Source organism: Labrus bergylta, chromosome 6 (genome assembly GCF_963930695.1).
Source record: "Labrus bergylta chromosome 6, fLabBer1.1, whole genome shotgun sequence".
Classification (NCBI taxonomy): domain Eukaryota; kingdom Metazoa; phylum Chordata; class Actinopteri; order Labriformes; family Labridae; genus Labrus; species Labrus bergylta.
Genome location: NC_089200.1, coordinates 3,126,719 through 3,141,145, shown reverse-complemented (window position 1 = coordinate 3,141,145; position 14,427 = coordinate 3,126,719). Strand labels below are relative to the sequence as shown.

The window sequence follows — 14,427 nt, the reverse complement described above, 5'->3', positions numbered from 1 at the left end:
ATAATCTGCCGCTCTCCTCTCCGAACACACGCACGCTGGCAAACTGATCATGTATGTATGAGTATTTTATTCAGCCATTATACATCTACAATCATTTTTAAACAATACAGACAGTTCAAACAGAGTCAACAGACTCTAGAATTACCACTGTGTGTGATGACGTCAGGAATGAGGTCAGAGCCGTTGACAGCTTGGTCGGAGGTAGGTTAATGATGATTCATGCTCCGTCGATAAACACATTTTAAAGTATTTTTTTAGTTGTTTAGATTAAATCAAACTGTGGTTTTCAGTTACTGATCATATTCGATTCATCCCGTATCAGTTCTGAGGAGTTTTGAATAATATTCATAAAGTTATTCATTAGTCATGAAAGTTAACGGCTAATGTTCTGACTCTGGCTCTCCTAAATAACACGTTTTTTTTATTTATCAGGGGAGATGTTTGATCTCAACACAATTCATCGGTTTCTGTTAATTTGTCTGTAAATACAGAGCCAGAACACACGAGCTGTCTCCTGAGTCCTTTCCACAACCCAGAACACACGGGGTTACATCAGCAATGCACAAACAGACCGTTATATAACGTAACTTTCTACATAGGGTTGCAAACTGGTTATACTACTGCCTAACAAGTCTGTAATACGGCAGAATGAACATCCCTGCAGACATCATTTATTACAGATTGAGCTGTGTCATTACCAGTGATGTCATCATTGTCTCACGTTTAGCAGCTTTACTTTTGTCTCCAAAAAGTTTGTAACCTTACAAACCGATCTATGTAGCCATTTATCCACGACCTATAGTTGTCATGGTAACAGTTGAATAAACAAACTAGACAACGGGCTGCAGACACTCAGGCTCCATCAAAATCTGGTAATATTACTGTACCTTTTGAGTCTGCGTGGTTCCTCATCTTCTCACAGTGTCTCTGCCGGCTTCCTCACCCTTTGTTTGTCAACAAATGCACATGGTGTCAGAGGGGGAGGCGTGACCGTTTTTATGACACTGCAGTTGCACTCAGTGACCTCCTGATGGCGCCAAAGCGCACCAAAACTGACAACATATTGAGGCTTTGAGTTTTAATTTTTAAGAAAGGAAAGGAAAGTCACATAACATCCTGCTGATAAGGAAAGTGCCACGCCTCTATCACGGACATTTAAAGCTGCTGCTACTGCATCGTCACGTCATCCAGACTAGAGAGCTGAACCTGGAGCGACTGTAACCAGAGAGCACCATCAAGAGGAAACATCTGCTCGACTAAGTCTTCTTCAGAAAACGACTGAGAGGAAGAAACAGTAGAAAGATGAGGTGAGTATCTGACTTGCATACGAATGTTTACATGTTTTTAATTTATTAATTCCAAACCCTTTCCTTTTAGTCTTTTTCTTCCCCTTTAGCTTCATTATTTTAGTGTTTCATAAATTTACTTTTCTCACTTTGTTGCTTTTGTGACTTTTTGTTTGTCTGGGGTAAAATAATAATAATACATTTTATTTATAAGTTTCAATTTCAAGACACTGTACATTTGTTAAAAAGACAGAAGGATCAGAACAGTAAGGACAGACTAACAGACATTGCAACATTACACACAAATCATAAATAAAACAACATGAAGGTGCAGCGACAGATAAACAGATCACACATCACAATCATAGATTAAAAGCTTATTTGGAGAGGTGAGTTTTGATCAGTGATTTGACAGGGGTGAGGGGTTCACTGGATCGGGTGTGGGTGAGACGGGGTGCAGCACAGTTCTGGATGTATTGGAGTTTATTAAGGACTTTGGATGATCATTTTTAGAAACAGAAGGGTATCAAGTGTATCACATTAAGCTAATATAAATAAAAACAAGTTAAAGATGGATTTTGATAAACTGTTGTCTGTCGGTGAGGTAGGATTTTAAACAGGAAAGAGCAGTGCCAGTGAAGTTGAGTGAGTGTTCTATGCTGGATAGAAGCACCACATTCAAGCAAGCTCAGTTCACCCCTCTGCTCAAAAACCCACACTAAACCCAGCCCAGGTTGAAAACTACAGACCGGTTTCTCTTCTGCCCTTTCTGTCAAAAATACTTGAGCGCACAGTCTTTAAGCAAGTCTCTGAGTTCCTGTCCAGAAACGACCTTTTTGACCCAAATCAGTCACGCTTTAAGCGGGGCCACTCTACTGAAACTGCACTACTGTCAGTAACAGAATCGTCAGTCCTCAGTTCTATTACTGCTAGACCTGTCTGCTGCCTTTGACACAGTCAACCATCAAATCCTCCTATCCACGCTCTCTGAACTTGGCATCTCAGGATCTGCCCTCTGCTGGTTCGTGTCCTACCTCTCTGGGCGATCCTATAGAGCAGGGGTGTCCAAACTTTTTTTCTTGCAGGCCAAAATTGTCGTGTTAGAAACGCTCACGGGCCACAGGTTTATTTTTTTAAATATAGTTGAAAAAATAGTAAGGCTTTGTAGATCAGAATCAAAAGAAACCCTTTCATAAAAGGGAATCAAATATTTGATTCCTACTTTATTTTTTTTTTTCTCAGAGCCTGTAACATGGTTCATTTAGCTCAGGTCATTAAATGGTTAAACAACAGTCCGCTTGTTTGCAAAAACTTTGCATATGTTTTTTTTTCATAGTTTACAAAAAAATGTGGAAAATAGTCAAATCTGTAGATTTAAAACAACAACATACATGTTACTGAACATTTTCTGTTTTAGGAATATTGTTCAGCGCTTGTTAACATGAAAAATAAGATAACGTGCCAATCTTAATCAATAAAATCTTCTGATTCTTCATTTGAAGTCACGGGTCGAATGGCCCTCGGGCCGCACTTTGGACACCCCTGCTATAGAGTGTCGTGGAAGGGAGAAGTGTCCAAAGCGCACAGCTTATCCACAGGGGTACCTCAAGGGTCAGTGCTTGGTCCCCTTCTCTTCTCCATATACACAAGCTCAATTGGTTCAATAATCCGCTCTCATGGCTTCTCATACCACTGCTATGCTGACGATACCCAGCTCTTCCTGTCATTCCCACCAGACGATGTTACAGTCTCTGCAAGAATCTCATCATGCCTTGCTGATATCTCTAAATGGATGAATGAACAGCACCTTCAACTCAATCTTTCAGAGACTGAGCTCCTTATCATCCCAGCCAGTCCCTCTATGCAACCACAGATCAATATCCAGCTTGGAACAACCAAACTCATGCCAACAAAGTCTGCCCGGAACCTGGGTTTCATGATCGATGACCAGCTAACTTTTAAGGTTCATGTAGCTTTGATTGCCCGGTCATGTCGATTTGCCCTGTACAACATCAGGAAGATCAGACCTTACCTGTCAGAACACGCTACACAGCTCCTGGTACAGGTTCTTGTGATATCACGCATCGATTATTGCAACTCTCTACTGGCAGGTCTTCCTACATGCACTATCAAACCTCTGCAAATGATACAAAATGCAGCAGCACGACTGGTCTTCAACCTTCCCAAAAGAGCACATGTCACTCCGCTGTTCATCTCCTTACACTAGCTCCCAGTTACTGCTCGCATCAAATTTAAAACTCTGCTGCTCGCTTACAAAACAGTGACAAAAACGGCTCCTCCTTACTTTAACTCTCTCATCCAGGTCTACGCTCCCTCCCGCCCACCCACGCTCTGCCAATAAAAGGCGTCTGATCCAACCTTCACAACAGGGTCCTAAGTCTCTGACTAGACTCTTCTCCTCTGTCGCCCCCCGGTGGTGGAATAAACTTCCAAACTCCATTTGATCTGCAGAGTCCCTCTGCACCTTTAAGACAAAGCTAAAGACCCAGCTCTTTCATGAATACCTACTAACTTAATGATGATGGTTTCGATATCATTGATGATGACGGTTGTGACGATTGTTTTTGTTTGATAACGATGACTTATAAGATGGTTTCTATACTGATTAGAGCTCCCAAGAACTGCCGTCAATGTTGTGCTTTGCCTCTGGTCACTTCCTGTCAGCACCTGTGTGTCCAATCAGACTCAAAGCTGATCGTTTGCTCTTACTGACATTGTTCCCTTTTTTCTAGATCCTTGCTTATGTTGTACTTACTCTCTGATGTACGTCGCTTTGGATAAAAGCGTCTGTTAAGTGAATTGTAGAATTTTAGAATTGTAGAATACTGTGGCTGATGGTGTCAGGGGCTGCAGTGAAGAGGTGGATTGTGTAATGGAAAATGTATTTTGCTGATGTGTTAAAATAAAACTGTGACAGTTGCTGAAATATCGCTGTTCAGATTGCACCATGCCCATATCCTGTTTACCCTCTGAGGCCTCTGCGTAAACCTGCAGCCATGCTTTGAAGGAGGGGGGTTGTGAAGATTTCCATGAGAGAAGGATCTTCCTGTGGGCAATCAAAGAGGCAAAAGCAATAACATTGTCCTGAGTGGTCGAGGTGACAAGGTCGTCAGGAGACCTCCCGAAAATAGCTATATGCTGGGATGGATTGATGTTTAGACCTAAAATGTCGGAGATGGGTTTAAAGAAGGATTGCCAATAATTAACTAATTTATTATTCCTTTTTCCAGCAATCCTTAGAAAGGTTGATTTGTAGTTCGTTTTCCCAATCAGCCTTGATCTTATTTACCGCGGACTCGTTAGTTGTGAACAGGAGGTCCTAAAGGTAGGAAACCTGACTTTTGGGCAAGACTCTTGCCTTGAGTGCCAGATCAATGCCACTGGGGTTTGGGACTTGAGGGAATGTGAGTGGGTCCTAGCAAAATTACGGAGCTGAAAATACCGAAAAAGGTCGGAGCTATTTAAATTGAATGCAGAACGTAATTGTTCGAAACTGGCAAAAACATCATTAACGTATAAGTCACCCAGACAGCGCAGGCCATTCCAATCCTAGCTGGTATAAAAAGATGATTATTACAGATGGGCGTTGCTTTAGGGAGGGAAGGAGAGCAGGAGTCAGCCTCTAATCAGCACCAGCTGCACTGGGGTGAGATAAACCAAAGTATAATTTTGTGAACATTGGCTGCCAAATAGTAGCTGATAAAATTGGGTAGCCCAAGCCCTCCCACTGATCTGCTCCTCTGGAGTAAAGTTTTACCTGTTCTCGCAAATAAAAGAAGAAATAATGTTGTTTATAGATTTAATAAAGGATATATTCCTTATAATTATATCTCCCCCCCCCCCCCCCTTTTGATCCCTTTGAACCCTCAGACCAACTTTAAAGCAACTGATAACGGCTCAATGCGAACAACAGTGAGGAGAGCGGACAGCCTTGCCTAGTGCTGCGAAAAAGAGGAAATGGTTCTGAACACTGTGTGTTTGTACACACAGATGCATAGGGGGAGGAGCAGAGTAGCTTAATCCAGGAGATGAAGCTGGCACTAAAACCGAACTGTTGCAAAGTGAAAAAGAGATAAGCCCACTCCACCCTGTTAAAGGCCTTCTCTGCTTCGAGAGATATTACAGCTTCAGGTTCCGTAGAAGAGGACGGGGTGTGAATGATACCGAGAAGCCTTCTGACATTAGAAAAAGAGTGCCTCCCCTTTATGAATCCTGTCTGATCTTCTGAGATTACTGTGGGCATAATAGACTCCAGGCGACGGGCTAGGACCTTAGCTAGAATTTTAACGTCAACAGAAAGGAGTGAAATTGGGCGATAGGATGCACAGCTTGCTGTGTCCTTGTCTTTCTTGTGAATGAGAGATATAGAAGCTTGCATGAGTGTGGGTGGCAAGGTGGCATGATTGGTTAAACATTTCAAGTAGGAGTGGAGCAAGCAGGTCAGAAAACCGTTTGAAAAACTCTACAGGATACCCGTCTGGGCCCGTTGAATTGCCAATGGGCATTGAGCAAATGGCCTCTTTGATTTCAGGAAGTGTGTCTGACTGTCATTAGGCAAAACTTTCGGTAACATTAATTTATCAAAGGAATTACATAATAGACTTTCATCGTTAGGGGACTTGGAGGTATACAGTTTAGAATAAAATGACCTAATTAAGTCGTTTATCTTATCTGGGTCAGAGGTTAGACAGCCTGACTCGTCTCGTGTCTGGGTGATCTGGTTGGAAGCCAATCTGGCCTTTAGTTGGTGGGCCAGAAGGCGACCCGCCTTGTCAGCATGTTCGTACATAGACCCACGAGAGCGGAGGAGGAGACATTCAGCTTCTGTAGTGAGAAGAAGGTCAAGCTCTGTATGGAGTCCTAGCCTTTCTTTGTACAAGTCAGGTGTTTGGGAAGTCGACAGTAAAACATCAAGGTTAGCTATAGATTTTTCTAATTCCCTCTGATCGTTGGAATAACAATTTATTCTATGATGATTTATCTAATTGTTTCTCTAACTTAGGCAAAACAATGGACACCCAACTCTCCCACAGGGAATCGTACAAAGGGGCAGAGGGGAGGCGGAAAAATGGATACATAATACTAACCAAAGAAGAAGAAAACACAGGAAGAAGGGGCTGCAGACTACAAAATAAGACAAAACAGACAATTGCCAGTTACTTTTGGGTAATTATAAAAACATAAACGGTCATCCACCAGCATATTTGACCCTGTTACTCAGACGGCCCAGTGTGTGCAGGTCAGACCACCACAGCAGTCACAATCTACCCATCTGTCAGACCACCGACAAACAAACAACGTCTTTTAACCGTTTAAAGGTTTACTGAACTCTCCTGATCATAATAATTCATCAAACTGAGTCCCAACGGTTTAAATCCAATAAAAGATTTAATCCAAACACATTAGATCCATATTAGGAGCCAAGTGTACCAATCCAACCCTAAAGGTTGGAGCGAGACAAATCGCAGTCCGTTGATTGGTTAAAAGAACCGCCACTTTCCGTCTGACAGCAGTAATAAAGGACAAACAGAAAACGTGCCATGTTTAAATATCCTTGGAGGTGCAGACCACTGACCGGACCGCTAGGTGGAAATGAGGTTTTTGACTTGTGAGCCATTCTGTTGTCACTGTGCAGAATGTGGGTTGACATTATGCTGCTGCAATAAACAAGGCCTTCCCAGAAAAGAGGTTTTCTATTTGGCAGCATATGTTGCTCCAAAACCTTTATGTATGGTTCAGCATTCATGGAGCCTTGACAGATGTGCAGTTTACCCATGCACCCCTATACCATCACAGGTGCTGTTTTTTTTATCTGAGCGCTGATAACAAGCCAGATGGTCCCTCTCCTCTAGCCCCGGAGGATGCAGCGTCCATTTTTTCTAAAAAGATTTCAAATTGTGAATTGTCAGAACTCAGGACAGTGTTCCACTTCGACTTAGTCCATTTTAAATGACCTCAGGCCCAAGGAAAGCCAGCAATGTTTCTGGATCTGGTTTATATACAGCTTGCTCTCTGTATGGTAGAGTTTCAGCTAACGTTGTGAATCCAGAGATGAGCTGTGTTCACAGACTATGTCTCCTGGAGGTGTTCCTGAGCCCATGCAGTGATGTCCACCAAATAATTTAGTCTGTTTTTTATTTATCTGAGAAGTTTACTTAATTATCTGACTATATAATAGGGTAATAAAAGTGATTGACAGCTCAGGTTTAGAAGAGTAGAGGAGAAATTGCGAGACAAGACATAACAAACAAGAACACAAGAGTCAAAACTAGCTGCTGATGTGTTTAAATGTTTGTTTTTTTATTCTCCATCAGTGCTGCTCAGAGTCAAACCACACTGGAGTCCCTGCAGTGCCACTTCACCTGGGACCTGGACCGCAGCAGGCCGAAACTTTTACTTCTGAAAGACAAAATGGAGGACTTCAGCACAGAGAAGGGAAATAGATGGCTGGGCCACATTTACAACCTGTGGGGGTTCATTCAGTATAAACTGGGGTTAAATGAAGAGGCTAACAGTTTGTTCCAGAAGGCTGCAGAGACCCTCAACAAGCTGAGAGACGCAGATGAGGGTCCTTGGTTAGTGGTGAACTACGGGAACCTGGCCTGGCTGCACCACCACCTGGGAGATCTAGAGGAGAGTCAGGCTTGCCTGTCAAAGGTTGATGCCCTGATGGAAAAATACCCATCTCCATCCCAGGACGACCTCCATCCAGAGATCTGCGCTGAAAAGGCCTGGACCCTGATGTTCTTCGGAGAGGACATGATTCTGGTTGTTGATTACTACGAGAAAGCTGCCAGGATGCAGGCGGACATGGTGGATTGGAACACCAGCTATGTCATATGGTTAAAGAACGCCCAAAACTTCAGTGACACAAGGCTGGACCCTGACCTCTTGGAGAAAATGAGACAAGCCAAGGAACGGGATCCAGAGAACTTGTACCTCGCTGCACTCTACCTTGACCAACGTGCTGATGACGGAGAAAACATTCGAGATGAAGTCCGTGAGTTGGCTGGAAATGTGAGCACTCTGTGCTGCAGTAGCAGTGGCATGTGGGCCTTACTAAACCTTTACATAAAATACATATCAGTTGATGAGGCCGTTGATTTGGCAGAGGAAGTTCTGAAAGAACATCCAGATGTGCATTATCTGAAGAGATTAGTTGCGTTCTGCTACAGATGGAGGATCGTTTATAAAAGGAGAGATTACCCTGATCCAGAACAAAGCATGATGGACAGAGCAATCGCTCTCCACGAGGAGCTGCTCTCTCTTTACCCTCACACTCCACTCAAAAAGGAAATTGACCTCGCAATTATCTATGCAATGTCACGTCACAGCAAGGCCAAAGCTGAGCAGATATTTCAGAAACTGCTCGAAAATGAACCTGCAGAACCTTCAGACAAACAGATGCTTTACAACAAATATGCACATCATTTATTCTTTCATCAAAATGACTCCCACAGGTCGATACAGTATCACATGAAGGCAGCAGCAATACCAGAAAAATCTTCCTTCCGTGAGAACAGCATCAGAATCTTGGAGAGGAATAAACAAAGACGCATAATGTGCAGAGAAATTGAGGAGTTTTTCGGAAACCTGCAAGAGCCAAGGCAGTAAAGATAGGGAGGCAAATTTAGGGGGTACAATTTTGTCCAAGCAAAAGAAAACAACAACTAATTTAAAAGAATCCTGGAGAAGAATGAAAAACAGGAGGGGGCCAATTCTGCCAGGGCGTCCAAAAAATAAGGATAAAAACTAACTAAAAACTAATTTCTTGTCATTCAAAACTATTTGAAATAAATTAAAGGAAGGTTTATTTTTATTATTGTAACAGCCGACCTGCGGGGGTACTCAGACTTTGGAAGGTCCCCTCACAGGGGTCAAATAAATGACCAGTTAAAAATGAAACATAGAAACACATTTAAAGAGAAAAGGTGCCAAGGTTTATTAAATTAACTAACATAAAATTCATGAGTCACCATAAGATAATTGGCGCATATTTCAATGTCTTACAGGCGGAAGTATGGCTTTGAGTATTTTGATGCTTTACTGAGGAGGAATTCAGTGTCACACTTCTACAGCAAGGGAGTAAAAAGACTCCTTGTCACACAATATCACTGCAACTTAATCACACTATGTATAAGCATGCAATATCACTGCAACTTCAACTATAATCACACTATGTATGAGCATGCAATATCACTGCAACTTCAACTATAATCACACTATGTATGAGCATGCAATATCACTGCAACTTCAACTATAATCACACTATGTATAAGCATGCAATATCACTGCAACTTCAACTATAATCACACTATGTATGAGCATGCAATATCACTGCAACTTCAACTATAATCACATTATGTATGAGCATGCAATATCACTGCAACTTCAACTATAATCACATTATGTATGAGCATGCAATATCACTGCAACTTCAACTATAATCACACTATGTATAAGCATGCAATATCACTGCAACTGCCCTCGCAACCAAAATTACCTTGACCCTCCCTGATGGTCCGCCCTGACGCTGTGCTGGGGAAATGGTGATAATTAAAACAAACAAGACGAAAAACAAAAAATAAACTAGTCAGCCTACTGAGGCAACCCCATAGATCTGTTGCCTCAAATACTGGCTCATAATGCCAGGCGGACTAGAAACAAAATACCGAAACAAAAATCAACACCGAAGAAAACAAACAAAACCCACACAGTAAGAGCAGCAGAGGAAATCTGCCAGGCTCCCTGAAACAAAGAAAATAGAAGCATTAGTTGGTCACATTAATACATTTCCCTAATCCCAAAATAAACATAATACAAAAACATATCCTCAACATCAATTACACAGTGGCCATAGCTTTATTAGACAAAAAAATACATATCGCTGTGCGTACCTGGTGTGCTGGGCCCAAACCTTCCCAGCAACCCCCTGCCAAGTACAACGCCCGGCAACTTTGCTAAAAATGGAGGACAGGGCATAAGTACACGACTTTATAACCATTTAAGTAAAACTAAATTAAAACCACATTCAAAACTTGTCTCACCGATCGCCAGCTCCGCTACACACCAGAGACACTCACTTGGCGATCAGCCCCTGAAGTCACACCTGATGTGTCCGAACGTTCTGACCAAATGACAACTGGAAACATTATAGTTCTGGTATTAATACCTTCTCTTTATAAAACTTGAAACACAAAACAAAACAAAGCATGTTTCCTTACCAGTTTTCCCAGACGCAAACAAACAAAACAGCCGGCATGGATGAGGGTGTACACCGTCCCTCTCCTTCCGGGTGGGAAAAAAACACTGCCTCTCTGTTCCTACCCCCCCTTTATACCCTCATGGAGAATAGCAGCGTCTCAGGTGCCACCAGTTACAATCATTTTCTTAATTATTAGTATTTTTGGGCTTTTATGCATTTATTTAGAGATAGGACAGTGGATAGAGTTAGAAACAGGGGATAGAAAGAGAGAGAATTGGGAACGACTTACTAATCAGTGTTTCCCCTAGGTTTACAGCGTTGGGGGGTGAGGACAAGCAGAAATGCCGACACGGCGACACAACGACACAAACACTTGAAGGAATCTTGGTGTTCATGTGTTACTTTTAATGACAGCTGTCCTTTTCTGTCGGAAAGGTATCCTTAAATGACTTCTTTCCCTGATTTCCAACTCTATCCACTATCCTATCCCTACAATAAAGGCCCAAAAAGCCCAAAAATAAATCTTAAAAAAATAATATATATATATATATTTTTTTTTTTACTTGACCTTCAGGGGGGGCGGGAGGGGCCGTAATATAATGGTAGGGTAAACACTGCTAATTCAGGACGGAGTTCCCTTCATGACATCACAAAGGGCAGTAACTCCTCCCCCAGGTGGGTGACACTCCCACAGCTAGGTGTTTGTTCTGCCCTCTGAGTCTGCCTTCTCACTGTAAACAATAGGACATGGAACGAGAAAGACCGCTTCCCCAAAGAGTCAACAATAAAGAGCCTATAATCTTTATTCTAGGAGTACACCCAAGCCCTTCCAGAGAGGGGGCGTGGTCAGACACAGCTCATTTACATATTTAAAGGTACAGACACAGAAACAGCCTGTTCTGAGCAGGGCTGAAATAGAGGGGTTTATAGGCATGATCAAATACAGGATCAGAGTGGATTTAGAACAAGAAACTTCACACACATGTTTTGAGGAGCTCTGAGAATTATTTACACTGGTTGAAGAGGAGGAGGATATGTGACCTTTAATTCTTACACCCTAGCTCCTGGTAGGTGTGACGTCCTTTGTAAATACACAGTTGTCATGGTGAATACTTAATGAAGAAATGTGTGAATTGTGATTATCATGTATTTTGCTTCTGTTGTGTTTTTTCAATGCTGTATTTTCAGTTTTTAGAATAAATGGATTTTATAAGAATGTGCTTCGCTTTGGATATTTAAAGTCCTCATTGTTCATGTGAAAATGTATTTGCTGTGTGACCTGAAAATTATATATTAAGATGCTCCTGTTTGCTCAAGCTGTGTTTCAGCTTTATACCAATAAATGAACAGTGTGCACACCAAGAAATTGTCTTGAAGTTGTTTGTTTCAGTGGTTTCACCTTCTTCAGTTCTAAACTATCGGGAGGACGGAGCTAGAAATGTAAGCCTCGTCAGATCATAAGCGTCCTAATTCTGCTAAAGCCTATCACACTAAACGATTTTATCATTACATTTAAAGAGACACACACACCAAAACGGAGCATTCTGAGAGAGCTGGTTTATACAGGATCACAAACATGACATGAATAACAATGTTCACATCCAGCACAAAGATTACATAGAAAACAAACACTAATTTCTAACATCAAATTCAAAGTCAAAGTCAACTTTATTGTCAATTTCAAAATATGCCAGACATACAGTGGAATCGAAACTTCGTTTGTCTCCGTCCCGCGGTGCAATACAACCAAAATAAGGTAAAATAGATCAAATAAAATGAGGTAATCTTAAGATAAATAATATTTACAGTAATACATTCTAAATTGTGCAAAAGGTACAAAATGGTAAATAAAATAAATAAAATAAAATAAAATTGAAAGAAAAAGTAAACTTGTGCAATATGTGCAATGTGCAGTAAACTGAGTGTACTTTTGAATAGTTAGCTTCAGAGTTATTAGTCCAGAGTTCTTGGTGGCATACGGGAGGGGGTTTCAACGTCCAGTGTTCGTGGGGGCAGAGGGGAGAGAAGGAAGAGAAGGGAGAGAGTTAAGCTTCCTGACAGCTTGGTGGAAGAAGCTGTTTCTCAGTCTGGTGGAGCCGGCCCGCAGGCTGCGGTACCGTCTCCCCGATGGCAGGAGGCTGAAGAGGCTGTGTGAGGGGTGGGTGGGGTCACGCACAATGCTGGTTGCTTTGTGGGTGAGGCGGGTACCGTAGAGGTCCAGAAGAGAGGGGAGTGGGACACCGATAATCCGTTCAGCAGCCTTCACTGTGCGCTGCAGGGTCTTGCGGTTGGCAGCAGTGCAGCTCCCAAGCCACACAGTGATGCAGCTGGTCAGGATGCTCTCGATGGTGCCTCTGTAGAAGGAGCACATGATGGATGGGGGGGCTCGTGCTCTCTTCAGCTTGCGGAGGAAGTAGAGGCGCTGCTGGGACTTCTTGGCCAGTTATGTGGTGTTGGTTGTCCAGGAGAGATCCTCACTGATGTGAACCCCCAGGAACTTGGTGCTGCTCACTCTCTCCACAGCAGCACCGTCGATGGTCAGTGGGGGTTTAGGAGTGGGGACTCTCCAGAAGTCGACAACAACCTCCTTGGTCTTGTTGACGTTCAGGAAGAGGTTGTTGTCTCTGCACCACGTGGCCAGTTGGCTGACCTCCATCCAGTAGTGTGTCTCATTGTTGTTGAAGATGAGACCAACCACTGTTGTGTCAACGGCGAACTTCACAATGTGGTTTCTGCTGAAGGATGGAGCGCAGTCGTGGGTCAGCAGCGTGAAGAGCAGGGGGCTGAGCACACAACCCTGGGGGGCCCCAGTGCTCATGACGGTGGTTTTTGATGTGTTGCCGCCGACCCGCACTGTCTGAGGCCTCTCGCTGAGGAAGTCCAGCAGCCAGTCGCACAGGGAAGTGCTGAGCCCCAGCTGGTCCAGTTTGCTGATCAGCTGCTGAGGGATGATGGTGTTGAATGCTGAACTGAAGTCTATGAACAGCATTCTGACGTATAAGTTTTTGGTGTCCAGGTGGGTGAGGGCTGGCTGAAGAGCAGAACAGATGGCATCCTCGGTGGATCTGTTACCTTGGTATGCAGACTGGCTAACTTTTCAATGACTAACCTTTCAAAGCACTTCATGACGATAGGGGTCAGTGCAACATAATATAATATATTCCTTTTAATTATTAGAGTAAGTAATTTGGCAGAAATATTTGAGTTCAACAAACATAACTGGAAGAAATTAGCTCTTTAGACAGATTAACAACTTCACATACACTTTACTGCCTGGCTTTACAAGTAGCACAGGCGCCATCTGCGGGTAAACTAAGAGTATTACAAGATGGCGTCCATAAACTGATTCATCATCATGATCGAGGGTGTGGTTAAAACAATGAGTAGGTTTGTTTACACCCTGGGTGAAACCAATAGAGTCTAATAATGACATGAAAGCTGTGTTAAGGCTATCATTTTCAACATCCACATGGATATTGAAGTCACCTACAACAATTATTCCATCACTGCTAAGGAGTAAATTTGATAAAAATTCTGCAAATTCAGATAGAAACTCAGAATATGGGCCAGGAGGGCGGTAAACTACAACAACTAGAACTGGCTGAAAAGTTCTTGAGACTGGATGTGAAAGACTAAGAACAAGGCTTTCAAAAGAAGAAAAATTCAGCTTTGGTTGAGGGTGAACTAGAAGACTAGAATTAAAAATAGCTGCTCCTCCACCACCTCGTCCGGTGTCTCGAGGTATATGAGTATTAAAATGACTGGGAGGAGTGGATTCATTTAAACTAACATATTCATCTCGACACAGCCAGGTTTCAGTCAAACAAAGTAAATCAATATGCTGATCTGATATAATTATGAAAACATAAACGGTGCACCAGTATATTTGACCCTGTTACTCAGACGGCCCAATGT

General features: G+C 42.6%; 1 protein-coding gene across 1 annotated transcript; it reads left to right on the top strand.

The window, feature by feature from the left end:
• Nucleotides 1-7,640: 7,640 nt before the first annotated feature.
• On the top strand, nucleotides 7,641-8,974 carry LOC110005167 (interferon-induced protein with tetratricopeptide repeats 1-like; the record flags this gene model as incomplete). Its single annotated transcript, XM_065956350.1, has 1 exon — nucleotides 7,641-8,974. A coding segment is annotated over one exon (1,281 nt), but the record flags the coding sequence as incomplete, so codon positions are not given.
• Nucleotides 8,975-14,427: the final 5,453 nt, after the last annotated feature.